Source organism: Phyllostomus discolor, chromosome 10 (genome assembly GCF_004126475.2).
Source record: "Phyllostomus discolor isolate MPI-MPIP mPhyDis1 chromosome 10, mPhyDis1.pri.v3, whole genome shotgun sequence".
Lineage (NCBI taxonomy): Eukaryota > Metazoa > Chordata > Mammalia > Chiroptera > Phyllostomidae > Phyllostomus > Phyllostomus discolor.
Genome location: NC_040912.2, coordinates 85696340 through 85724051, shown reverse-complemented (window position 1 = coordinate 85724051; position 27712 = coordinate 85696340). Strand labels below are relative to the sequence as shown.

At 47.4% G+C, this 27712-nt stretch overlaps 1 gene segment (V, D, J or C); it reads right to left on the bottom strand.

Annotated features, from left to right (window-relative positions):
- Positions 1-7175: 7175 nt before the first annotated feature.
- LOC114507382 lies at positions 7176-7757 on the bottom strand. The segment is given in 2 exon segments: positions 7176-7609; positions 7709-7757. Coding segments are annotated over 2 exon segments (483 nt in total).
- Between the last annotated feature and the right edge of the window lie 19955 nt (positions 7758-27712).

The following is a 27712-nucleotide window of genomic DNA, read 5'->3' as shown; positions in this document are numbered from 1 at the left end:
ACAATGTGACAATTCAGAACATATGAATTTAAAAGCTGTTAAGTACATGAACTGAGGGTCAGTGGCTAAAGGCATCTTAGGAGGGTGGTGCTGAATTAGTAAGAAGGAAACCAATAGAATGAGGCAGGAGAAGGAGATAAATGAAATGGCAGTGTTGCAAGGAACTCACTGGTGTCTCATCCCACAGACGGCAATGACCTAAGTGCATCTGAAAAGGGTGGGAGGTGAAGATTATTGTGAGTGAGGAGGTCAGGAGACTGAGAGACAAAACCCCTGTGGAAAGTGTCTGTGTGATAATGACATCACCCATGGTGACAGCTTCACTGGTGGGGAGAGGAAGTGAATGAGGATGGATCTGACAGAAGAGAAGTAGCAATGACTTTAGCAACCAAGGGCGATGTTCTGAGGCATGTGTTTGAGGAGTGGGTGGTGAAGCCGGGAGAGGGGCCTGGTCTAGGAGGAGCAGGGAGGACCCGGGAGGATAAAGGATGCACTGAAACCAGATGTTAAATGTTCAGTTTTATGTTGGGACATAAACACAGTAGATATCTTATTGCATTTCTATGTTAAATGAAAAAGCATCTTAATGGTGTAATTAAGAAAAGAATACTTGGAATTTGCCTACATGAAGGAACCCTAGAACATGAGTGTGTTGTGGGGGAGAATTCTGTTAGCATCTTGGAAGGAGAGGAGAATGGAGGGCAAAAAGCCATTAGCAGAGGCTCCTACCATTCAGACGGAGTGGGCAGTGCAGGAAGGCAGCAACGGTCACAGTGTGGGTAACTGAGGTCTGTCTCCAGGTCTGTGCAGCTTTGAGCCCACAGACAGGGTGGGAGAAAAACCTAAAGCCCATTTCTTACACTGTCTTTCATGCAGAGACTTCTGTGTTGATACCTTTTCCTTTCTGCACTTGTCATGCCCCAAAACAGAACACTTATCTTCATGACAGCACAACAGACAAGTCTTTTCCTCACAGCTCCTAGGGGCTGGTGAGAGAAGGGGAAGCAGGAGGTTTCTGCACAGGGAGGGGGCAACTGTGCAGCGCTGTGGCTAAGCTGCTGGCACAGAGGTACACGGCTGAGTCCCCGGGTTCTGTGGGCTGGATCTTCAGAGTGGAGCATGACTCATTAGGCATCTGAGATGAGAATCGCTCCTTGGGCATCCCTGTGTTGTCCAGCGGACTTTGATTGCTGAAGGAAATAAGTAATTTTATGCCCTGTGCCAATGTCTGCCTGTACCAGAAAAGGTCAGGGTGGCCTGAAATTGGCTCACAGCTCAGAGTCACTTCTTGTCCCCTTGTTGTCACCTTGTGCCTGGGTGTCTGCGTGACTCCAGCCTGTGTGGGCTCTGTGGAAGAGGACAGAGTTTGGGAACAAGATAAGGAAAGTAAATGGAAACAGAACTGAGAATATCAACAAAATGAAGACTCTCAAACTTTGAGGACTCACCTACTCCCAGGAGACAAAGGGCCACCCAGCTCAAGAGCCTGGTGGCCATGGCAGGTGGGCCAGGAGGAGGCTTCCCTGACATAGGGACCTTGTGAACCTGAGCACAGGGGCAGGGCTTCTTGTTCCTCTCGGCTTCTCAAGGAGGAGTGTGGTGGTAGTGACATCACTCCCCACCATTTCTCAGGGGATCTCCTCCAACAGCGAATATTAATCTGCCCCTGTTGAATTGAGTGGAATAGGTCATGCCTCTTTTGAGGTTTGTTTGGACCACTCAAAGTCTCCAAGACTCTCATCAATTTTCACTTCTCACAGTCCTGTGCTTCCTGCCCCTTGCTCTCTGCTGTATCCATTGTCTACTGTGTGCTGGGCATCTCCGAGGGGGTGTGCATATTCTGGGCACCAGGACAGTACTTTGAACTTCACGTGCTTCGCACTCCTCTCTCGGTGCTCCCTGACTCCAAGACACACACATCTAAATAATTTCTGGCTGAGTGGGGGCTTTTACCCAATCCCTCCAAGGAGAATTTAGATTACACTCAATGGTGATTATGAAGGTACATAAACAGATGCCCTGGGAAAGGTGGGTTGGATTTAACCAGGGTTGGCTTATGGTCCTAATCCTTGTACCTCATTTAGATGATGTGAGGTATAAGACATGAGAGTTTCAAAGCACTTGGGTAAATGGGCTGATGTTCAGTGACTATAAGAATCATAGGACAAAGATATTGCACTAAAGAAAGAAAGGAGACAGATATAGGAGCACAGAATCTTGAAACGGAAGATTTGGAAGAAGACTATTTGTTGTTCAAGTCAAGACTCCCTGGTCTAGACTTGGAAGTGCTGTTGGAAAAGATCAGAGGCAAAACATTACTTAAAGTGAGGAGGTCAGGACACTGAGAAGCCAAGCCCGAGTATACATTGTCCACAGGAGGGTGACGTCCATAGGGATGGCAGGATCAGTGGTGGGCGGGGGGGAAGTGAAGGAGCACAGAATGAGAAGTCAGGGAAACATGGAAGGAAATATTCTAATCCATGTGTGTGAGGAGCTGGGTACTAAAGCCCGAGAGAGGAGAATGTTCTAGAAGCAGTAGGTAGAAGTGAGAGGACAAAGTATGCTCTCAAATTGGACAGAGAAGCAGAACATGTCCCGTGGCATCTACAGTAGGAATTTTATTCAATTTTCATCTTCAAGACCAGCATCCCTGAATGACAAAAAGGACAATAAGAAGTAGAGTTTGGCTACAAGACAGACTTGGAAACCATTTGTGTGTGGTGGGAGGGTGGATTCTGGTAGGACCTCAGAAGGAGAGCAGAATGAGAGTCTGAGGAGGCATTACCACAAGGTGCGACGGTTCAGATGGAGAGGCTGGTGCAGGAAGGCAGGGACATGCCCAGTGTGGGTAAGTCAGTCCGTCTCTTTGATGTGTTGAGTGTTTAGCCCAGAGACCATGTGTGAGGAAAACCTAAAGTACATTTTGTATATTGTGTCCCCTTGCAGGGTTCTCTGCATTGATAACTTTTCTTCTCTGTCCTTGTCATGCCCCCAAAGCACACATGTCTCATGGTGACAGTGGAGCAGAGAAGACTTTTACTCAGGACACCTGGGGGCTGATGAGAGAAGGGAAAGCAGGAGGTTTCTGCACAGGGAGGGGGCGGCTGTGCAGCACTGTGGCTACGCTGCTGGCACAGAGGTACACAGCTGAGTCCTCGGGTTCCGTGGGCTGGATCTTCAGAGTGCAGAATGACTCATTAGGCATCTGAGCTGAGAATCGCCCCTTGAGAATCCCTCTGTCATCCACAGGTTTTGCATAGCTGAAGTAAATCATAAACTCCAGTCCCTTCACTGAGGTCTGTCTGTACCAGTAAAGGTAGTCATGGCCTGGAATTGGCTCACAATTCATAGTCACATCTTGTCCCCTCTTTGTCACCTTGTGCCTGGGTGTCTGGGTGACGCCAGCATCTGTGGAATCTGTGGAAGAGGACAGAGTTTCGGAACAGGATAAAAGACCTAAATGGAAACAGAACTGAGAATATTAAGAGAATGCAGATTCTTGATTCCTGGGACTCACCTACTCCCAGGAGACAAAGGGCCACCCAGCAGAGGAGCCTGCTGGCCATGGCTGGGTGGGGCAGGAGGGGCCCCTTTCAGGTAAGTGACTTGTTGAGCCTGCACACAGGAGCAGGGCTTCTTCTTCCTCTGGGCACCACAAGGTGGAGTGTATCTTGGTAGTGACATCACTCTCTGTCATTTCTCACAGATCCTCCTCCCAAAGGGGAATATTAATCCTCTTCAGTTGTACTGAGTGGTATAGGTCATGTCTCTTTTGGGGCCATTTGAGCCAGTCAGAGTCTCCAAAACTTTCATTAATGGTCACTTCTCCCAACCCTGTGCTGCCACCATTCCTTGTTCCCTGCTGTATCCATTGTCTGCAGTCTCCCTGGCATGGGGCGTGCGTGTGCCATCGGCACTGCAGCATCTGGGCAGCAAAACAGCACTTCCAGTCCCAGGTCCTTCACACTCCTCTCAGTGCACTCCCTGAGTCCCAGACACACAAATCTGAATCATTTCAGGCTGACCTGCGGCTTTTCCCCAACCCCTCCGAGTAGAATTGGACGTATGGGTGATTATGAAGGCACATAAACAGATGCCCTGGGAAGGGAGGGTTGGATTTAACCAGGGTTGACTTTATCGTACTAGTCCTTGTACCTGGTTTAGATAATGTGAGAAATAAGACCTGAGAGTTTCAGAGCAGTTGGGTACATGGGCTGATTTTCAGAGACTATAAAAATTGTAGGAAGTATTTTGCATTAGAGAAAGAAAGGAAAAAGAGATAGGAGCACAGAATGATGAAACCGAAATTTAGGGAGGAGATTATTTGTTTTTCACTCCATGGTATAGAATTGGTCGTTTTCTTGGATAAGACTGGAGGCAAAATGTTACAGAACATGAGGAGGTCAGGACACTGAGAAGCCAAACCCGTGTATAACTTGCCCACGTGATGGTGGTGATGGCACCAGTGACAGCAGGATCGGCAGGGAGGAAGGCAGTGACCGAGGACAGATCTGATGGCAGAGAAGGAAGCTTAGCAACAAAGGCCAACACTCTAATCCATGCGTATGAAGAACTGAGTATGAAAACCTACGAGAGGAAAATGTTCTAGAAGCAGAAGGTAGGATGGGGAGGACAAACAATGTATTAAATTGGACATAAAAGCAGCTCATGCCTTCCAGAGTAAATACAGTAGAAATTCATTCTGCTTTCATATTGATGTTAAGGGCCACTGAATAACAAAAACAAGGGCAACAGTAGGTTGAATTTGTCTGTATGATAGAACCCTAGGACAGGTGTGTGTGGGGATGGGGGTGCGGAATTCTGTTAGCAGCTTTGAGGGAGAGGACAAGGGAAGGCTGAGGAGCCATGACCAGGAGGTCCGACAGTTCAGCTGGAGGCAAATGCAGGAAGCAAGAAAATAAACGTCAGGGTGACTAAAGTCCATGTCTCAAGGGTGGTGAGTGTTGAGCCCACAGACAATGTGTGAGGGTTCCTTGAAGCTCATGTCCTACGTTGTTTCCTCTGCAGGGGTTTCTAAGGTGATACGTAATCCTCCGTGCTTGTCCTGTCCCAAACCCACACAAGCCTGTTGGAGATTCAGAGCAGAGAAAACTTTTATTCATGACACCTGGCGGCTGACGAGAGAAGGGGAGGCAGGAGGTTTCTGCACAGGGAGGGGGTGACTGTGCAGCGCTGTGGCTAAGCTGCTGGCACAGAGGTACACGGCTGAGTCCCCGGGTTCTGTGGGCTGGATTGTCAGAGTGGAGAACGACTTATTAGGCATGTGAGCTGAGAATCTCTCCTTGGGCATTCCTGACTCGTCCTGAGGTTTGGCAAAGCTGAAGGAAATCAGAAACTTTATGCCTTCCACTGAGGTCTGTCTGTACCAGTAAAGGTAGTCATGGCCTGCAATTGGCTCACAATTCAGAGCCACTTCTTGTCCCCTGTCTGTCACTTTGTGTCTGGGTGTCTGGGTGACACCAGCATCTGTGGACCCTGTGGAAGAAGACAGAATTTGGGTATAGGATAAGGAACATACGTGAAATCACAATTGGGAATATCAAAAAAAATTAGATTTTTCATTTCTGGAGACTCACCTCTGCTCAGGAGACAGAGGGCCACCCAGCAGAGGAGCCTGGTGGCCATGGCAGGGTGGGACAGGAGGAGGCTCCACCCAGACGAGGCACTTGTGACCCTGAGCACAGGAGCAGGGCTTCTGGTTCCTCTGGGCTCCACAAGGTGGAGTGTGTCTCGGTAGTAACATCGCTGTCTGTCATTTCTCATAGGACCTCCTACCAATGGTGAACGTTAATTGCGAGTTGAATTGACTAGAATAGGTCATGTCTCTTTTAGGGTTTGGTTGGACCGTTCAAAGTCTCCAGGACTTTCATCAAGTGTCACTCTCACAACCCTGGGCTTCCACCATTCCTTGTTCCCTGATGTCTCCATAGTCTACCATCTGCCTGCCATGGTGACATGCGTGTGCCACAGCCACTGCAGAATGTGGCCAAAAAGACAATACTGTGATCTTCGCATCCTTCATAGTCCTGTCAAGGCACTCCCTGACTCCCAGACACACAAATCTGAGTAATTTCTGGCTGAGCTGGGGCTTTTTCCTAATCTCTCCCAGAATCATTTAGAGTGCACACAAGGGTGATTGTGAAGGGAGGGAAACAGATGCCCTGGGAAAGGAGGGTTGGAGTCAAGCAGCGTTGACTTCATAGAACTAATCCTTGTACCTGGATTAGATAACGTGAGGAATAAGACCTGAGAGTTTCAGAGCAGTTGTGTGTGTGGGCTGAAGGTTAGAGACTATGAGAATCACAGGGAGTGGATTTTGCCTTAAAGAAAGGAGAAAGACATAGGAGCATGGAATGTGAAATGGACATTTTGGAAGGAGGATATCTTTGCTCACTGCATGGTCTAGACTTGGAAGTGCTCTTGGATAAGACTGGAGACAAAATATTACTGAAAGTCAAGAGATCAGGAAACTGGGAAGCAAACCCATGTATAAATTGTCCACAGGCTGATGGAGTGCCCAGTACTGGCAGATCCGTGGTGGGGAGGAAGGGTTGAGGACAGGTCTGAGGGTAGAGAAGTCGGGGCAACACGAAAGGTGGTGTTCTAATCCACCTGTGTGAGGAGCTGTGTAGTAATACCGGGGAGATGAGAATGTTCTAGAATAAGTAGTTAGGATTTGCAGGACCAAGAATGCACTGAAATTGGACAGAGAAGCAGATTCCAACTCTTGATATCAAAGTAGGAATTTTATTCTATTGCTAAATTGAAGATCAGGACCCCTGGATGACAGAATGAACAATGCTGAATGGAATTTGGCTATAAAACAGACTCTAGAAAAGGTGTGTGTGTGTGTGTGTGTGTGTGTGTGTGTGTGTGCGTGCGTGCGCGCATGGTCATGGAGGGATTCTGTTATCAGCTTAGAAGGGGAGGAGAATGGGTGGCTGAGGAGCCCTTACCAGGAGCTCCTGTGATTCAGGTGGAAAGGCCAGGGCAGGAAGGCAGGAATTCACACAGGGTGGGGAACTGAGGTCTGTCTCTCAAGTGTGTGGAGTGCTGAGCCCACAGACAGTGTGTGAGGAAAACCTAAAGCCCATTTCCTACTTTGTTTTCTATGCTGGGGCTTCTCTGTTGATACTTTTTGCTTTCTGCCCTTGTCATGCCCCAAACCCACACATGTCTCTGGATGCAAGTGGAGCAGAGAAGGGTTTTACACAGGACACCTGGGGGCTGGTGAGAGAAGGGGAAGCAGGAGGTTTCTGCACATGGAGGGGGCGACTGTGCAGCGCTGTGGCTAAGCTGCTGGCACAGAGGTACACGGCTGAGTCCCCGGGTTCTGTGGGCTGGATCGTCAGAGTGGAGAACGACTCATTAGGCATCTGAGCTGAGAATCGCTCCTTGGGCATTCCTGACTTGTCCACAGGTTTGGCATAGCTGAAGGAAATCAGAAACTTTATGCCTTCCACTGAGGTCTGTCTGTACCAGACAAGGAAGTTCTGGCCTGAAATTGGCTCACAGCTCATAGTTACTTCTTGTCCCTTCTTTGTCACCTCGTGCCTGGGTGTCTGGGTGACTCCAGCATGAGTGGACTCTGTGGAAGAGGACAGAGTTTGGGACAGGATAAGGGATATAAATGGGAACGGAACTTGGAATATCCAAAAATGCAGATTCTTCATTTCTGGGGACTCACCTACTCCCAGGAGACAAAGGGCCACCCAGCAGAGGAGCCTGGTGACCATGGCGGGGGCAGGGGGGCAGGAGGAGGCTTCACCCAGACCAGGACCTTGTGTCCCAGAACAGAGGGGCAGGGCTTCTCATTTCTCTGGGCTCCATGGGGTGGAGAGTGACATCACTGTCTGTCACTGCTCATGGGACCTCCTCCCAGTAGTGAACATCAGTTCTGTGCAGCAGATCCCTGGGACAGTCACCTGCATCCTGGGACATTGCCCCACACCTGAGCTCTTTACGGTGGGAAACACCAGTCGTCTGTCTGGCCTTTGCCACCACTTACTCCTCTGTCTTCACACAAGTATTTTCTTTGCAGCTGAGATTTTTTCTTTTTATTTTTGAAGGTCTTATATGCACTGGATACTGGGGAGTAATACTTTACAAATGAACTTGGTAATAAATGAGACAAATTTATACATAGCACAGTGCTAAGCATCCCCCTCTTCCACTTCCAATCTCCCTTTGTTGAATTACTGAGAAAACCTTGATCTGTCCGTTTCATAGGTTTGTCCTGGCTCGTGTAAATTCATAGTAAAACACAGCCTACCTGAAAGACATGTGCCTTTGTTATTAGCAAAGGAGAAGTAGCTTCTATGTATCATTGTGTAGTTTCTAACATTTGACAGAATATGCCAATAGTCCTATATGTCAGTAGATATAAATCTGTATGGTTACAAAGTTCTTTATTAAAAAAGGTATTTTATTTATTTATTTTAGAGGAGAGGAGATGGGAAGGATAAAGAGAGGGAAAGAAACATCAGTGTGTGGTTGGCTCTCAGGCGCCCCCTCCTGGGGACCTGTCCATAACACAGGCATGTGACCTGACCAGTAATTGAGCCTCTAACCTTTTGGTTCACAGGCCAGCCCTCAATCCATGAGCCACACCAGCCAGGAATGAAGTTTCTGATTTTAATAAAATGACACCAACACACCAAGTCAGGGAAAATAGATTCTTTAAATGTCAGCAAAGTGCCCTATTGATCTAAGCGTTTCCTGTGCAGCGAACCAATGAAAGGCACTTCACTGAGGATCAGAGAATCCCTGTCAGTGAATTTGGCAGTGATCACGACACAGTGACAGGCTGTATCCTGGTCAGTGCCAAATGCTGTGGGTGACTCAGGAACTCCCACCTTTCCATCCATAGGGGCCCAGAGGGAGTGGATTTAGCCAGGGTTGACATTAAAGTATCCAACAACAAACCCAGCTTAGACAGTGCAAGAATTAAGAACATATGACTTTAAAAGCTGTTAAGTGCATGAACTGAGGGTCAGTGGCTAAAGGAATCTCAGGAGGGTGGTGCTGATTTAGTGAGAAGAAAACCAACGTGAAGCGGTAAGAGAATGAGATGATTGAAATGGCAGTGTTGGAAGGAGCTCATTGGGGTCACATCCCACAGATGGGAATGACTGAAGGGAATCTGAAAATGTGGGAGGTAAAAATTATTGAAAGTGAGGAGGCCAGGGAACTGAGACACCAAACCCCTGTGGAAAGTGTCTGTGTGATGGTGACATCTCCAACGGTGACAGCTTCACTGGTGGGGAGAGGAAGTGAATGAGGATGGATCTGACGGTAGGGAAGCAGGAAGAAGTTCAGCAACAAAGGGTGATGTTCTGAGGCATATGTGTGAGGAGTGGGCATTGAATCCAGAGAGGGGACTGGTTGGGAGGAACAGGGAGGACCCAGAAGGATGAAGAATGCCCTGAAATTGGACATCATGTGTTTGATTCTGTCTTGTGACATAAACAGAGTAGAAATTCTATTGCATTTCCATCTTAAGGGCAGAACACATTAATGGAGTAAATTAGCACAATGATAAGTGGAAGTTGGCTGTATGATACAACCCTAGAAAGGAGGGGAGATACCTCTTAACAGCTTAGAGGGGTTGGAGAATGGAAGTCTGAGGAGCCATTACCAGGAGCACCTACCATTCGGATGGAATCTAATGTAGGAAGGGAGAAAATAACAGTGAGAATAATTAAGGCCTAATCTCTCAGTATGGTTACTTTTGAGTCCACAATGTATCACAATGCCCTAAAACCCATTTCCTACATTGTGTCCTTGAAGACATTTTTTCTCTTGATCCCTTACCCTTTCTGTGCTTGTCATGTCCCGAAGCCAAGTATGTCTCTTGGTGAAAGCAGAAAAAGGAATTTTACCCAGAACACCTGGGGCTGGTGAGAGAAGGGGAAGCAGGAGGTTTCTGCACAGGGAGGGGGCGACTGTGCAGCGCTGTGGCTAAGCTGCTGGCACAGAGGTACACGGCTGAGTCCCCGGGTTCTGTGCGCTGGATCGTCAGAGTGGAGAACGACTTATTAGGCATCAGAGCTGAGAATCGCTCCTTGGGCAGCCCTGTCTTGTCCATAGGGCTTTGATTGACGAAGTAAATCAGAAACTTTATGTCTTCCACTGAGGTCTGTCTGTACCAGTAAAGGGTATCATGGCCTGAGACTGGCTCACAACTCATAGCCACTTCTTGTCCCCTTGTTGTCACCTTGTGCCTGGGTGTCTGGGTGACTCCAGCATGTGTGGAATCTGTGGAAGAGGACAGAGTTTGGAATCAGGATAAGGAACATAAATGGAATCTGAACTTGGATTATAAAAAATGCAGATTCTTCACTTCTGGCGACTCACCTACTCCCAGAAGACAAAGGGCCACCCAGCACAGGAGACTGATGGCCATGGCAGGGTGGGGCAGGAGTAGAGTTCACCCGGATGAGGACCTTGTGCATGTGAATAGAGGGGCAGAATTTCCTATTCCTCTGGGCTCCACAGGGTGGAGAGTGACATGGCTCTGTGTCACTGCTCATGGGGCCTCCCCCCAAAGATGAACATCAGTTCTGTGCAGCAGGTCACTGGGACGGCCTCACGGGTCCTGGGACCCAGCCCTGCCCCTGGGCTCTTTCTGGTGGGAAACACCGATCATGTTCTGGCATTCACCACCCCTCCCTGCTCTGACTCCACACATCTCTCTCTTTGTAGCTGAGAGTTCTCCCTTGTTTTCATTTTTAAAAGATCTCTACTGCACTGAAAAAATGCTGGGGGATAATCCTTTACAAATGAACTTGGCAATAACTGACACAAATTTATATGGAACACAGCACTAAACATCACCCCTCTCTACCACCAGTCCCACTTTGTTGAATTACTGGGAAAAATGATCTGTATGTTTCATATATTTGTCCTGGTTCATATAAATTTATAGTAACACAAGGCATACCTGAAAGACATGTGCTTTTGTTTTTAGAAAAATAGGAAGAGCTTCTATGGGTTATCATGTAATTTCTAAAATTTGAGAAAATTCACAAACAGTCTTATGCATCAGTAGATATAAATCTATATCTGTGCATTTGCCTGCTTTCTTTATTCATATATATGTTTTCACATGAATAGGATCATATCCAATTTTGAGCTTCATTATTAAATGATTGCATGAGCCTTATTATTTAGTGATGGTAGGGTTACAAATATTCTTTTTTTAAAGATTTTATTTTTTGTTTTTAAAGAGAGAGGAAGGGAGGGAGAGAGAGAGGAAGAGACACATGAATGTGTGCTTCCCTCTTAGGCCCTCTACTGGGGACCTGGCCGTAACACGGGCATGTGACCTGATGAGGTGTTGAAACAAAACCTTTTGCTTTGCAGGCTGACCCTCAATCCACTGAACCACACCACCCAGGGATGCAGTTTCTGATTTTAATAAAATGACACCAAAATAGATTCTTTAAATGTAAGCAAAGTGTCCTATTGACCTATGCAATTCCTATGCACCATGGTGTACCAATGAACGTCCCTTTAGTGAGGACCAGAGAATCTCTGTCAGTGACCAGGCTGTGTGTGATCACTGCCAAATGCTCTCCGTGACTCAGGAACTCCAACCTTGCCATCCATCGCGGCCCAGAGGGTGTTGGATTTACCCAGGGTTGACATTAAAGTATCCAACATAAACCTGGTCAGGACAATGTGAGAATTAAGAATATATGACTTTAAAAGCTGTTAAGTACATGAACTGAGGGTCAGTGGTTAAAGGAATCTTAGGAGGATGGTACTGAATTAGTGAGAAGTAAACCAATAGGATGAGGCAGGAGAAGGAGATAAATGAAATGGCAATTTTGAAAAGAGCTCACTGGTGTCTCATCCCACAGATGGGAATGACTGAAGTGCGTCTGAAAAGTGTGGGAGGTCAAAATCATTGCAAGTCAGGAGGCCAGGACACTGAGACACCAAACCCCTGTGGAAAGTGTCTGAGTGATGATGATATGTCCAATGGCGACAGCTTTATTGGTGCGAACAAGAAGTGAATGAGGACCGATCTGATAGTAGAGAAGTAGCAATAAGTTCAGCAACAAAGGGCGATGTTCTGAGGCATGTGTGTGAGGACTGGGTGGTGAAGCTGGAGAGGCAACTGGTCTGGGAGAAGCAGGGAGGTCCCAGGAAGATAAAGAATGGGCTGAAACAAGATGTTAAATGTTCAGTTTTATGTTGTGATATAAACACAGTAGATATTTTATTGCATTTCTATCTTAAAGGGTAGAGCACCTTAATGGTGTAATTAAGAAAATGATACCTGGAATTGGTCTACATGAAGGAACCCCAGAAAACATGAGTGTGTTGTGGGGGAGAATTCTGTTAGCATCTTGGAACCAGAGGAGAATGGAGGGCAAAACGCCATTAGCAGAGGCTCCTACCATTCAGACAGAGTGGGCAGTGCAGGAAGGCAGCAACGGGCATAGTGTGGGTAACAGAGGTCTGTCTCCAGGTGTGCGGACCTTTGAGTCCACAGACAGGGTGTGAGAAAAACCTAAAGCCCATTTCCTACACTGTCTCCCATGCAGAGATTTCTCTGTTGATACCGTTTCCTTTCTGCACTTGTCATGCCCCAAAACAGAACACTTATCTTCATGACAGCACAACAGACAAGTCTTTTGCTCACAACTTCTGGGACCTGACGAGAGAAGGGGAAGCAGGAGGTTTCTGCACAGGGAGGGGGTGACTGTGTAGCGCTGTGGCTAAGCTGCTGGCACAGAGGTACACGGCTGAGTCCCCGGGTTCTGTGGGCTGGATCTTCAGAGTGGAGCATGACTCATTAGGCATCTGAGCTGAGAATCGCTCCTTGGGCATCCCTGTGTTGTCCAGCGGACTTTGATTGCTGAAGTAAATAAGTAACTTTATGCCCTGCCCCGATGTCTGCCTGTACCAGAAAAGGTCAGGGTGGCCTGAAATTGGCTCACAGCTCATAGTCACATCTTGTCCCCTCTTTGTCACCTTCTGCCTGGGTGTCTGGGTGACTCCAGCATGTGAGGGCTCTGTGGAAGAGGACAGAGTTTGGGATCAGGATAAGGAACATAAATGGAAACAGAACTGGGAATATCAACAAATACAGATTCCTCATTTCTAGGGACTCACCTACCCCCAGGAGACAAAGGGCCACCCAGCAGAGGAGCCTGGTGGCCATGGCCGGTGGGGCAGGAGGAGGCTCCCTGACATGGGGACCTTGTGAACCTGAGCACAGGGGCAGGGCTTCTTGTTCCTCTCGGCTTCTCAAGGAGGAGTGTGGTGGTAGTGACATCACTCCCCACCATTTCTCAGGGGACCCCCTCCAAGAGCGAATATTAATCCTCCCCTGTTGAATTGACTGGGATAGGTCATGTCTCTTTTGAGGTTTGTTTGGACCACTCAAAGTCTCCAAGACTCTCATCAATTGTCACTTCTCACAGTCCTGTGCTTCCCGCTCCTTGCTCTCTGCTGTATCCATTGTCTACTGTCTGCCGGGCATTTCCAAGGGCGTGTGCATATTCTGGGCACCAGGACAGTGAGTCGAACTTCATGTGCTTCACGCTCCTCTCTCGGTGCTCCCTGACTCCCAGACACACACATCTAAATAATTCTGGCTGAGCTGAGGCTTTTGCCCCATTCCTCCAAGGAGAATTTAGGTTGGACAAATGGGTGATTATGAAGGTACATAAACAGATGCCCTGGGAAAGGTGGGTTGGATTTATCCAGGGTTGGCTTTATGATACTCATTCTTGTACCTGATGTAGATATTGTGAGAAATAAGACATGAGAGTTTCAAAGAAGTTGGGTAAATGGGCTGGTGTTCAGAGACTATAAGAATCTTAGGACATAGACATGGTGTTAAGGAAAGAAAGGAGAAAGATAGGAGCACAGAATCACGAAGTGGAAAATTTGGAAGGAGACTCTTTGTTGTTAAAGTCAAGACCTCCTGGTCCAGACTTGGAAGTGCTGTTGGAAAAGATCAGAGACAAAACATTACTTAAAGTGAGGAGGTCAGGACACTGAGAAGCCAAGCCCGCGTATACATTGTCCACAGGAGGGTGATGTCCCCAGGGATGGCAGGATCAGTGGTGGGGAGGGAAGTGAAGGAGCACAGAATGAGAAGTCAGGGAAACATGGAAGGCAATATTCTAATCCATGTGTGTGAGGAGCTGGGTACTAAAGCCCGAGAGAGGAGAATGTTCTAGAAGCAGTAGGTCGAAGTGAGAGGACAAAGTATGCTCTGAAATTGGACAGAGAAGCAGAACATGTCCCTTGGCATCTACAGTAGGAATTTTATTCAATTTTCATCTTCAAGATCAGCATCCCTGAATGACAGAAAGGACAATACGAAGTAGAGTTTGGCTATAAGACAGACTTGGAAACCATTTGTGCGTGGTGGGAGGGTGGATTCTGGTAGGACCTCAGAAGGAGAGCAGAATGGGAGTCTGAGGAGGCATTACCACAAGGTCCAACATTTCAGATGGAGAGGCTGGTGCAGGAAGGCAGGAGCATGCCCAGTGTGGGTAAGTCAGTCTGTCTCTTTGATGGGTTGAGTGTTTAGCCTAAAGAAAATGTGTGAGGAAAACCTAAAGGGCATTTTCTATACCGTTTCCCTTGCAGGGTTCTCTTCATTGTTAACTTTTCCTTTCTGTCCTTGTTGTGCCCCCAAACCACACATGTCTCATGGTGACAGCGAAGCAGAGAACACTTTTACTCAGGACACCTGGGGGCTGATGAGAGGAGGGGAAGCAGGAGGTTTCTGCACAGGGAGGGGGCGACTGTGCAGCGCTGTGGCTAAGCTGCTGCCACAGAGGTACACGGCTGAGTCCCCGGGTTCTGTGCGCTGGATCGTCAGAGTGGAGAGTAACGCATTAGGCATGTGAGCTGAGAATCGCTCATTGGGCATTCCTGCCTTGTCCACAGGTTTTGCATAGGTGAAGTAAATCATAAATTCCAGTCCCTTCACTGAGGTCTGTCTGTACCAGTAAAGGTAGTTATGGCCTGAAATTGGCTCACAACTCATAGTCACATTTTGTCCCCTCTTTGTCACCATGTTCCTGGGTGTCTGGGTGACTCCAGCATGTGTGGGCTCTGTGGAAGAGGACAGAATTTGGGATCAGGATAAGGAACAAGAAAAGAAACTGAACTGGGAATATCCAAAAATGCAGATTCCTCATTTGTAGGTACTCACCTACTCCCAGGAGACAAAGGGCCACCCAGCAGAGGAGCCTGGTGGCCATGGCAGGGTGGGGCAGGAGGAGGCTTCTCCCACGTGAGGCCCCTGTGAACATGAACCAAGGGGCCGGGCTTCTTTTCTTCTTGCCTCCACAAGGTGGAGAGTGACATCGATCCCTGCCACTGCTCATGGGGTGGCCTCCCAAAGGTCAACACCAAATCTGTCCAGATATAACTGTCACATATGACAGTCACAAGTGTCCGGGGATGTGGCCCCGCACCAGGGCTCTTTCTGGTGAGAATCACTGGTCATCTCTCTGGTCTTTACCACCCCTCACTGCTCTGACTCACAGACTTTTGTTTGTAGCAAATTCTTCTTTTCTATTTTTTAAGATCTCATATGCACTGAAGGAATCCTGGGGAGCAATACTTGACAATGAACATGGTAGTAACTGAGACAAATTTATATGGAACACAGCAGTAAGCATCACCCCTCTTCCACCTCCAGTCTCACTTTGTTGAATTACGGGGAAAAACTTGATCTGTAGGTTTCATAGATTTGTCCTGGCTCATATAAATTTATAGTAAAACATGATATACCAGAAAGACATGTGCTTTTGTTTTTAGCAAAGTAGAAAGGGCTTCTATGCATCATCATGTAATTTCTAAAATTTGAGAAAAGATACAAACAGTCCTATGGGTCAGTAGATATAAATCTTTATCTATGCATTTGCCTGCTTTCTTTATTCATATGTGTGTTTTCACATGAATGGGATCATATCCTAATTTGAGCTCCATTATTAAGTAACTGTATGAGCTTCATTATTGATTGATTGTACTGTTACAAAGTTTCCGTTTTAAATTAAAATTTTAATTGATTTATTTTTAGAGACAGGGGAAGGGAAGGGGAAAGAGAGAGAAACATCAGTGTGTGGTTGCCTCTCAGGCGCCCCCTCCTGGGGATCTGGCCATGACACAGGCATGTGACCTGACAGGGAATTGAGCCTCTGACCCTTTGGTTCCCAGGCCAGCACTCAATCCACTGAGCCACACCAGCCAGGGCTGAAGTTTCTGATTTTAATAAAATGACACCAACACACCAGGTCCGTGAAAATAGATTCTTTAAATGTCTGCAAAGTGTCCTATTGATCTAAGCATTTCCTGTGCACAGCAGGGAACCAATGCAAGGCTCTTCAGTGAGGATCAAGAGTTCCTGTCAGTGACCAGGCTGTGTGTGATCACTGCCCAATGCTCTGAGTGTCGCAGGAACTCCCACCCTGCTATCCATAAGCACCCTGGATTTACCCAGGGTTCAAATTAAAGTATCCAACAACAAACCCAGTTTAGACAGTGTGAGAATTAAAAACATATGTGTTAGTTTAAAAGCTGTTAGGAACATGAACTGAGGGTCAATGGTTAAAGGAATCTTAGGAGGGTGGTGCTGAATTAGTGAGAAGAAAACTAACATGATGAGGGAGGAGAATGAGATGATTGGAGTGGCAATTTTGGACGGAGCTCATTGGTGTCTCATCCCACAGACAGGAATGACTGAAGTGCATCTGAAAAGTGTGGGAGGTAAAAATCATTGCAAGTCAGGGGGTCAGGAGACACAGACAAGAAACCCCTGTGGAAAGTGTCTGAGTGATGATGACATTCCCAATGGTGACAGCTTCACTGGTGGGAGAAGAAGTGAATGAGGACAGATCTGACAGTAGAGAAGTAGCAGTGAGTTCAGCAACAAAGGGCCATGTTCTGAGACATGTGTGTGAGGAGTGGGTGGTGAAGCCAGAGAGAGCAGACTGGTCTGGAAGGAGGTGGGAGGACCCAGGAGGATGAAGAATGCACTGAAATTGGACATCATGTGTTCGATTCTATGTTTTGAAAGAAACACAGAGAAATTTCATTGCATATCCACCTTAAAGGGCAGAGTGCCTTAATGGTATAAATTAAGACAATCAAAGCTAGAATTTGGCTGCATGATAGAACCCTAGAAAACACGCGTGTCTTGGGCGGAAATTACGTTACCGCATTAGAGGGAGAGGAGATTGGAGGGCTGAGGAGCCCTTAGTAGGACCTGCTACAGTTTAGATGGAGAGGGTGGTGCAGGCAGGCAGAAAAATGCACAGTGTGGGTAACTCAGGTCTGTCTCTCAGGTGTGCAGAGTGCTGAGCCCACAGACAGTGTGTGAGGAAAACCTAAAGCCCACTTCCTACTTTGTTCCCTGTGCTGGGTATCTCTGTTGATACATTTTCCTCTCTCCTTGTCATGCTCCAAACCTACACATGTCTCTTGGTGCAAGCAGAGGAGAGACCTATCTTACACAGGACACCTGGGGCTGGTGAGAGAAGGGGAAGCAGGAGGTTTCTGCACAGGGAAGGGGCGACTGTGCAGCACTGTGGCTAAGCTGCTGGCACAGAGGTACACGGCTGAGTCCCCGGGTTCTGTGGGCTGGATCTTCAGAGTGGAGCATGACTCCTTAGGCATGTGAGCTGAGAATCGCTCCTTGGGCAGCCCTGTGTCGCCTACAATAGTTTGACTATGAAAGTAAATCATAAGCTCCAGTCCGTGCACTGAGGTCTCTCGGTACCAATAAAGCACATTATGGCCTAAAATTGCCTCACAACTCAGAGTCACTCCTTGTCCCTTCGTTGTCACTTTGTGCCTGGGTGTCTGGGTGACTCCAGCATGTATGGGATCTGTGGAAGAGGACAGAGTTTGGGAACAGGATAAGGAGCATAAATGGACACAGAATGGGGAATATCCAGAAATGCAGACTCTTCATTTCTGGGGACTTACCTATTACCAGGAGACAAAGGGCCAGGAAGCTCAGGAACCTGGTGGCCATGGCAGGTGGGGCAGGAGGAGGCTTCACTTGGAAGAGGCCGTTGTGATCCTGAACATAGGGGCAGGCCTTCTGGTTCCTCTGGGCTCCACAAGGTGGAGACTGGCTGACTAGTTTCATGCTTCTCTGTGATTTCTCACAACCCCTCCTCCCAAATGTGAATATTAATCCTCTTCAGAGGCATTGACTGGACTAGGTCATGTCCCTTTTGAGATTCATTTGGATCATTCAGAGTGTCCAAGACTTTTAACAATGCTCAGCGCATACAGCCTGTGTTTCAATCATTCTTTATTTTATGCCAGTACACACGTTTACCATCTCCTGGGATTTCAGTGTGGGTGTGTCAATGGCACTGCAGAACCTGGGCACCAAGACAGTACTTCCAGTCTCACATCCTTCGTACTCCTCTCAAGACAGTCCCCGACTCCAGACAGACAAATATAATACTTCCTGGCAGAGCTGCACCTTTTACCCAAGGTCTCCTAGAAGCATTCTGATTGGCCACCATGGTCATTATGAAGGGAACTATACAAATGCCCTGGGAAGAAAGGGTTCGATTCACCCAGGGTTGACATTATAGTGTTAACTCTTTAAGGGGGTTTAGACAGCATGAGAAATACGACATGAGCATTTCAGAGTTGTTGGATGGGGGGCAGCTCAGTGACTCTAAGTAACACAGGCAGATGATTTTGTGTTAAAGAAAGCAAGGAAGGAGAAAGAGATAGGCACATGGAATGATAAAATGGAAATTATGGAAGGAGCTTTTTTGTTCTTCACTGCATGGTCAAGACGTGGGAGTGCACTTGGAAAACATTGGAGGCACAAAATTATTGACAGTGAGGAGGTCAGGACACTGAGACCCCAAACCCGTGTATAACTTGTCCATGTGATGGTGGTGATGGCACCAGTGATGGCAGGATCTGCAGTGAGAGGGGCAGTGACCAAGAACTTGTCCTCTGGTGGAGAAGTGAGCTTAGGAAGAAAGGCCAACACTCTAATCCATGCGTATGAAGGACTGGGTATGAAAAACTATGGGAGGAGAATGTTCTAGAAGCAGAAGGTAGGATGGGGAGGACAAACAATGTATTGAACTGAACATAGAAGCAGCTTATGCATTTCAGTATAAATACAGTAGAAATTTATTCTTTCATATTGATGTTAAGGGCCACTGAATAACAAAAACAAGGACAACAGCAGGTTGAATTTGTCTGTATGATAGAACCCTAGGACAGGTGTGTGTCGGGGGATTCAGAATTCTGTTGGCAGTTTTCAGGGAGAGGACAAGGGAAGGCTGAGGAGCCATGACCAGGAGGTCTGACAGTGCAGGTGGAGGCAAATGCAGGAAGCAAGAAAATAAACGTCAGGGTGACTAAAGTCTATCTCTCAGGTGTGGTGAGTGTTGAGCCCACAGTCAAGGTGTGAGGGTTCCCTGAAGCTCATGTCCTACGTTGTTTCCTCTGCAGGGGTTTCTAAGTTGAAACCTAATCCTTTTTGTCCTTCTCCTGTCTCAAACCCACACAAGTCTCTTGGAGACATCAGAGCAGAGAAGACTTTTATTCATGACACCTGCGGGCTGGTGAGAGAAGGGGAAGCAGGAGGTTTCTGCACAGGGAGGGGACGACTGTGTAGTGCTGTGGCTAAACTGCTGGCACAGAGGTACACGGCTGAGTCCCCGGGTTCTGTGGCCTGGATCTTCAGAATCGACAAGGACTTATTAGGCATGTGAGCTGAGAATCGCTCACTGGGCATTCCTGACTCATCCAGAGGTTTGGCAAAGCTGAAGGAAATCAGAAACTTTATGCCTTCTGCTGAGGCCTGTCTGTACCAGTAAAGGTAGTCATGGCCTGCAATTGGCTCACAATTCAGAGCCACTTCTTGTCCCCTGTCTGTCACCTTGTGTCTGGGTGTCTGGGTGACACCAGCATCTGTGGACCCTGTGGAAGAAGACAGAGTTTCGGTATAGGATTAGGAACATAAGTGAAGTCACAACTGGTAATATCAAAAAATTAGAGTTTTCATTTCTGGAGACTCACCTCTGCTCAAGAGACAAAGGGCCACCCAGCACAGGAGCCTGGTGGCCATGGCAGGGTGGGACAGGAGGAGGCTACACCCAGATGACGCCCTTGTGACCCTGAACACAGGAGCAGGGCTTCTGGTTCCTCTGGGCTCCACAAGGTGGAGTGTGTCTTGGTAGTGACATCGCTGTCTGTCATTTGTCATAGGACCTCCTACCAACAGTGGACATTAATTGTCAGTTGAATTGACTAGAATGGGTCATGTCTCTTTCAGGGTTTGGATGGAGCATTCAAAGTCTCCAGGACTTTCATCAAGTGTCACTTCTCACAACCCTGTGCTTCCACCATTTCTTGTTCCCTGATGTCTCCATAGTCTACCATCTGCCTGCCATGGCGGCGTGTGTGTGCCATAGCCACTGCAGATTGTGGCCAAGAAGACAATACTGTGATCTTTGCATCCTTCATAGTCCTGTCAAGGCACTCCCTGACTTCCAGACACACAAATCTGAATAATTTCTGGCTGAGCTGGGGCTTTTTCATAATCTGTCCCAGAATCATTTAGATTGCACCCAAGGGTAATTGTGAAGGGAGGGAAACAGATGCCCTGGGAAAGGAGGGTTGGAGTCAAGCAGCATTGATTTTATAGAGCTAATCCTTGTACCTGGATTAGATAACGTGAGGAATAAGACCTGAGAGTTTCAGAGCAGTTGCGTGTGTGGGCTGAAGGTTAGAGACTATGAGAATCACAAGGAGTGGATTTTGCATTAAAGAAAAGAGAAAGACAAAGGAGCATGGAATGTGAAATGGACATTTTGGAAGGAGAATATCTTTGCTCACTGCATGGCCTAGACTTGGAAGTGCTCTTGGATAGGATTGGAGATAAAACATTACTGAAAGTGAAGAGAGGAGGAAGCTGGGAAGCAAACCCGTGTATAAATTGTCCACAGGCTGATGACATCCCCAGTGGGTGGCAGGATCCGTGGTGGGGAGGAAGGGAGTGAGGACAGATCTGAGGGTAGAGAAGTCAGGGCAACATGAAAGGCCGTGTTCTAATCCACCTGTGTGAGGAACTGTGTATGAAAGCCATGGAGAGGGGAATGTTCTAGAATGAGTAGTTAGTATTTGTACGACCAAGAATGCACAAAATTGGACAGAGAAGCAGATTCCAAGTCTTGATATCAAAGTAGGAATTTTATTGTATTGCTAAATTGAAGATCAGGACCCCTGGATGACAGAATGAACAATGCTGAATGGAATTTGGATATAAGACAGACTCCAGAAAACGTGTGTGTGTGTGTGTGTGGTCACTGGATCATTCTGTTAGGAGATTAGAAGGAGAGGAGAATGGGTAGCTGAGGAGCCCTTACAAGAAGCTCCCACAGTTTAGATGGAGAGGCCAGGGCAGGAAGGCAGGGATACACACAGTGTGGGTAACTGAAGTCTGTCTCTGATGTGTGGGGAGTGCTGAGCCCACAGTCAATGTGTAAGGAAAACCTAAGCCCACTTCCTACATTGTTCCCTGTGCTGGGGTTTGTCTGTTGACACATTTTCCTTGCTGCTCTTGTCATGCCCCAAACACACACATGTCTCTGGATGTAAGTGGAACAGAGAAGTGTTTAACACGGGGCACCTGGGAGCTGGTGAGAGAAGGGGAAGCAGGAGGTTTCTGCACAGGGAGGGGGTGACTGTGCAGCGCTGTGGCTAAGCTGCTGGCACAGAGGTACACGGCTGAGTCCCTGGGTTCTGTGGGCTGGATCTTCAGAGTGGAGAAGGACTCATTAGGCATCTGAGCTGAGAATCGCTCCTTGGGCATCCCTGTGTTGTCCACAGGAAATTGGTTTTGGAAGTAAAACAGTAATTCCAGTCCCTTCACTGGGGTCTGCCTGTACCAGAAACGCGTTTATGGGCAGAAATTGGCTCACAACTCAGAGTAACTCCTTGTCCCCGCTTTGTTACCTTGCACCAGGGTGACTGGGTGACTTTAGCATGTGTGGGTTCTGTGGAAGAGACAGAGTTTGGGAACAGGATAAGGGACATGAATGAAAAAAGAACTGGGGATATTAAAAATATGTAAAATCTTCATTTCTGGGGACTCACCTATGCCCAGGAGACAAAAGGCCACCCAGCAGAGGAGCCTGGTGGCCATGGCAGGGTGGGGCAGGAGGAGGCTTCACCCAGATGAGGCCCTGGTGAGCCTGAACACAGGGGCAGGGCTTCTGGTTCTCCTAAGCTCCACAAGGTGGAGAGTGGCTTGGTAGTGACATAGGTCTTCATCATCTGTCACAGTGCCTCCTCCTAAAGCTGAACAGTGCTCCTCTGCAGAAGATGACTGCAATAGGTGAAGTCTCACCTGGAATGCAGTGGAGTCTTTTAATGTCTCCAAGACTGTTAACAACACTCACCTCACACAACCTGGGCTTCCGTCCTCCCTTGTTCTGTGCTGCAGCACGTGTCCACCTCTCCTGGCACGTCAGTGTGGGTGTGCCAATGGCACTGCAGATTCTGGGCACCAAGACAGCACTTCCAGTCTCACGTCCTCCATCCTCCTCTCAAGACACCCCCTGACTCCCAGGCACACAAATCTAAATAAATTCTGGCTGAGTTGAGGCTTTACCCCAATCCCTCCGAGGAAAATTTAGATTACACTCAATGGTGATTATGAAGGTACATAAACAGATGCCCTGGGAAAGGAGAGTTGGATTTAACCAGGGTTGACTTTATGGTACTAATCCTTGTACCTGGTGTAGATAATGTGAGAAATAGGGCATAAGAGTTTCAAAGCAGTTGTGTATATGGGCTGAAGTCCAGTAACTATAAGAATCATCGAAAGTAGATTTTGCATTAAAGAAAGAAAGGAGAAAGAGAAAGGAGTATGGAATAATGAAATGGACATTTTAGAAGCAGACTATTTGTTGTTCACTCCATGGTCTAGAATGGATGGTAGTCTTACAAGACAATGGAGGCAAAATATTATTGAAAATGAAGAGGTCAGGAAACTGTTAATCCAGACCTGTGTATAAATTGTCCACATGTTAACCGCATCACCAGTTGTGGCAGGATCAGTGGTGGGGAGGGAAGTGAATGAGGACAGATGTCATATAGAGAATTCAGGGCAACATAGATTGTTCTCAGGAGCTGGGTATTAAAACCAGGGAGAGCAGAATGTTCTAGAAGCCATAGGCAGGATTGGGAGGATGTAGAATACACTGAAATTGAAGAGAGGAGCAGAATATGTCTCTTGGAATTCACAGTAGGAATTTTATTCTATTTCCAACTTCAAGATCAGCATCCCTGAATAACAGAAAGGACAATGACAGGTGCAATTTGGCCATAAGACAGATTCTAGAAAACGTGTGTGTGTGTGGTCATTGGGTCATTCTGTTAGGAGATTAGAAGGAGAAGAAAATGGAGGTCTGAGGAGCCCTTACCAGAAGCTCCCACAGTTCAGATGGAGAGGCCAGGGCAGGAGGCAGGAGCACACACAGTGAGGGTAACTAAGGTCTGTCTCTCAGGTATGCAGAGTGCTGATCCCACCGACAGTGTGTGAGGAAAACCTAAAGCCCACTTCCTACATTGTTCCTTGTGCTGGGGTTTCTCTGTTGATACGTTTTCTTTTCTGCCATTGTCATGCCCCAAACCCACACATGTCTCTTGGTGACAGCTGAGCAGAGAAGACTTTTACACAGGACACCTAGGGGCTGATGAGAAGGGGAAGCAGGAGGTTTCTGCACAGGGAGGGGGTGACTGTGTAGCGCTGTGGCTAATCTGCTGGCACAGAGGTACACGGCTGAGTCCCCGGGTTCTGTGGGCTGGATCTTCAGAGTGGAGCATGACTCATTAGGCATCTGAGCTGAGAATCGCTCATTGAGCAGACTTGTCTTCTCCAGGAGTATTGTACGACCGAAGGAAATCAGCAAGGTTATGTCTTCCACTGATGCCTGTCTGTACCAGTAAAGGTCATTATGGCCTGAAATTGGCTCACAGCTCAGAGTCACTCCTTGTCCTCTCATTGTCACCTTGTGCCTGGGTGTCTGGGTGACTCCAGCATGTGTGGGCTCTGTGGAAGAGGACAGAGTTTGGGATCACGATAAGGAACATGAAAGGAAATAAAGCTGGGAATATCCACCAAATGCAGATTCTTAATTTCTGGGGACTCACCTATGCCCAGGAGACAAAGGGCCACCCAGCAGAGGAGCCTGGTGGCCATGGCAGGGTGGGGCAGGAGGAGGCTTCTCCCAGGTGAGGCCCCTGTGAACATAAATCAAGGGGCCGGGCTTCTTTTCTTCTGGGTTCCACAAGGTGGAGAGTGACATGGATCCTTGTCACTGCTCATGGGATGGCCTCCCAAAGGTGAACTCCAGATATAACTGTCACATATGACAGTCACAAGTGTCCGGGTATGTGGCCCCGCACCAGGGCTCTTTCTGGTGAGAAACAGCGCTCATCTCTCTGGTCTTTACCACCCCTCACTGCTCTGACTCACAGACTTTTGTTTATAGCGAATTCTTCTTTTCTATTTAAGATCTCATATGCGCTGAAGGAATACTGGGGAGCAGTACTTCACAATGAACATGCTAGTAACTGAGACAAATTGATATGGAACACAGCAGTAAGCATCACCCCTCTTCCACCTCCAGTCTCACTTTGTTGAATTACGGGGAAAAACTTGATCTGTAGGTTTCATAGATTTGTCCTGGCTCATATAAATTTATAGTAAAACATGGCATACCAGAAAGACATGTGCTTCTGTTTTTAGCAAAGTAGAAAGAGCTTGTAAGCATCATTATGTAATTTCTAAAATTTGAGAAAATATACGAACAGTCCTATGAATCAGTAGATATCAATCTATATCTATGCATTTTCCTGCTTTCTTTATTCATATAAATGTTTTCACATGAATGGGATCATATCCTAATTTGAGCTTCATTACTAAGTTATTGGATGAGCTTCATTATTTAGTGAATGTACTGTTACAAAGTTTGGTTTGTAAATTAAAATTTTAATTTATTTATTTTTAGAGACAGGGGAAGGAAAGGGGAAAGAAAGAGAAACATCAGTGTGTGGTTGCCTCTCATGCGCCCCCTCCTGGGGATCTGGCCATGACACAGGCATGTGACCTGACTGGGAAGTGAGCCTCTGACCCTTTGGTTCCCAGGCCAGCACTCAATCCACTGAGCCACACCAGCCAGGGATGAAGTTCCTGATTCTAATAAAAGGACACCAACACACCAGGTCAGTGAAAATAGATTCTTATAATGTCAGCAAAGCATCCTATTGACCTAAGCATTTCCTGTGCATAGCGGGGAACCAATGGAAGGCTCTTCAGTGAGGATCAGAGAGTTCCTGTCAGCGACCAGGCTGTGTCACGATCACTGCCGAATGCTCTCAGTGACACAGGAACTCCCACCCTGCCACCCATAAGCACCCTGGATTTACCCAGGGTTCAAATTAAAGTATCCACCAGTAAACCCAGTTTAGACAGTGTGAGAATTAAAAACATGTGAGTTTAAAAACTGTTAGGAACATGAACTGAGGGTCAGTGGCTAAAGCAATCTTAGGAGGATGGTGCTGAATTAGTGAGAAGAAAAATATGATGAGGGAGGAGAATGAGTTGATTGAAATGGCAGTTTTGGAAGGGGGTCATTGGTGTCTCATCCCACAGACGGGAATGACTGAAGTGCATCTGAAAAGTGTGGGAGGTAAAAATTATTCAAAGTGAGGAGGCCAGGAGAGTGAGACACCAAACCCCTGTGGAAAGTGTCTGAGTGATGGTGATGTCTCCAGTGGTGACAGCTTCACTGATGGGGAGAGGAAGTGAATGAGGACTGATGTGATGGTAGGGAAGTAGCAGTAAGATCAGCAACAAAGGGCGATGTTCTGAGGCATGTGTGGGAGGAGTGGGCATTGAAGCCAGAGAGAGCGGACTGGTCTGGAAGGAGCAAGGAGGGCCCAGGAGGATAAAGGATGCACTGAAATTGGACATCATGTGTTCGATTCTATGTTTTGAAAGAAACAGTGTAGAAATTTCATTGCATATGCATCTTAAAGGGCAGAGCACCTATTTGGTGTAAATTAAGACAATCACAGCTAGAATTTGGCTTCTTGATGGAACCTTAGAAAGCACGTGTGTGTTGGGGGGAAATTCTCTTAGAGCCTTAGAGGGAGGAGAGAATGGAGGGCTGAGGAGCCCTTAGTAGGACCTCCTGCAGTTTAGATGGAGAGGGTGGTGCAGGAAGGCAGGAACACACACAGTGTGAGTAACTAAGGTCTGTCTCCAGGTGTGCAGAGTGTTGAGCCCACAGACAGTGTGTGAGGAAAACCTAAAGCCCATGTCTTACACTGATCCCTTCCCAGGGGTTTCTCTGTTGATACCTTTTCTTTTCTGTCCTTGTCATGTCCCTAGCCCACACATGTCGTTTGGTGCAAGCAGAGGAGAGAATTATCTTACACAGGACACCTGGGGCTAGTGAGAGAAGGGGAAGCAGGAGGTTTCTGTACAGGGAGGGGGTGACTGTGCTGCACTGTGGCTAAATTGCTGGCACTAAGCTGCTGGCACAGAGGTACACGGCTGAGTCCTCGGGTTCTGTGGGCTGGATCTTCAGAGTAGAGCATGACTCATTAGGCATCTGAGCTGAGAATCGCTCGTTGGGCAGCCCTGTGTCACCTACAGTAGTTTGACTACGAAAGTAAATCATAAGCTCCAGTCCCTGCACTGAGGTCTGCCTGTACCAATAAATGACATTATGGCCTGAGACTGGCTCACAACTCAGAGTCACTCCTTGTCCCCTTGTTGTCACTTTGCGCCTGGGTGTCTGGGTGACTCCAGCATGTGTGGGCTCTGTGGAAGAGGACAGAGTTTGGGAACACGATAAGGAGCATAAATGGACACAGAATGGGGAATATCCAGAAATGCAGACTCTTAATTTCTAGGGACTCACCTACTCCCAGGAGACAAAGGGCTACCCAGCACAGGAGCATGGTGGCCATGGAAGGGTGACAGAGGAGGAAGCTCTACTCAGGCAAGACTGTTGTGAGCCTGAGCACAGGGGCAGGGCTTCTTGCTCCCCTGGACTCCACAAGGGGGAGTGTGGCTTGGTAGTGACATCACTTTCTGTGTTGTCTCAGAGGACCTCTTCCCAATGGTGAACATTAACCCTCTTCAGGTGAATTGACGGGAATATGTCATGTCTCTCTTGGGGCCATTTGGACCATTCAGTGACCCAAGACTTTTATCTATTTTCACTTCCCACGACCCTGTGCTTCCACCATTCCTTGTTCTCTGCTGTATCACATACCTGCTGTCTGCTGGGCATTCCCAAGTGGGTGTGCCATTGACACTGCACATTCTGGACAGCAGGACACTACTTCGAAGTTCACATCCTTCAGGCTCCTCTGAAGGCACTCCCTGACTCCCAGACACACAAATGTAAATAATCTCGGATGACCTGAGGCTTTTACCCAATCCCTCCAAGGAGAATTTAGATTGGACGTATGGGTGATTATGAAGGTACATAAACAGATGCCCTGGGAAAGAAGGGTTGGATTTAACCAGTGTTGACATTATAGCACTAATCCTTGTACCTGGTTTAGATAATGTGAGAAATGGGACATAAGAGTTTCAAAGCAGTTGGGTATATGGGCTGATGTTCAGTGACTATAAGAA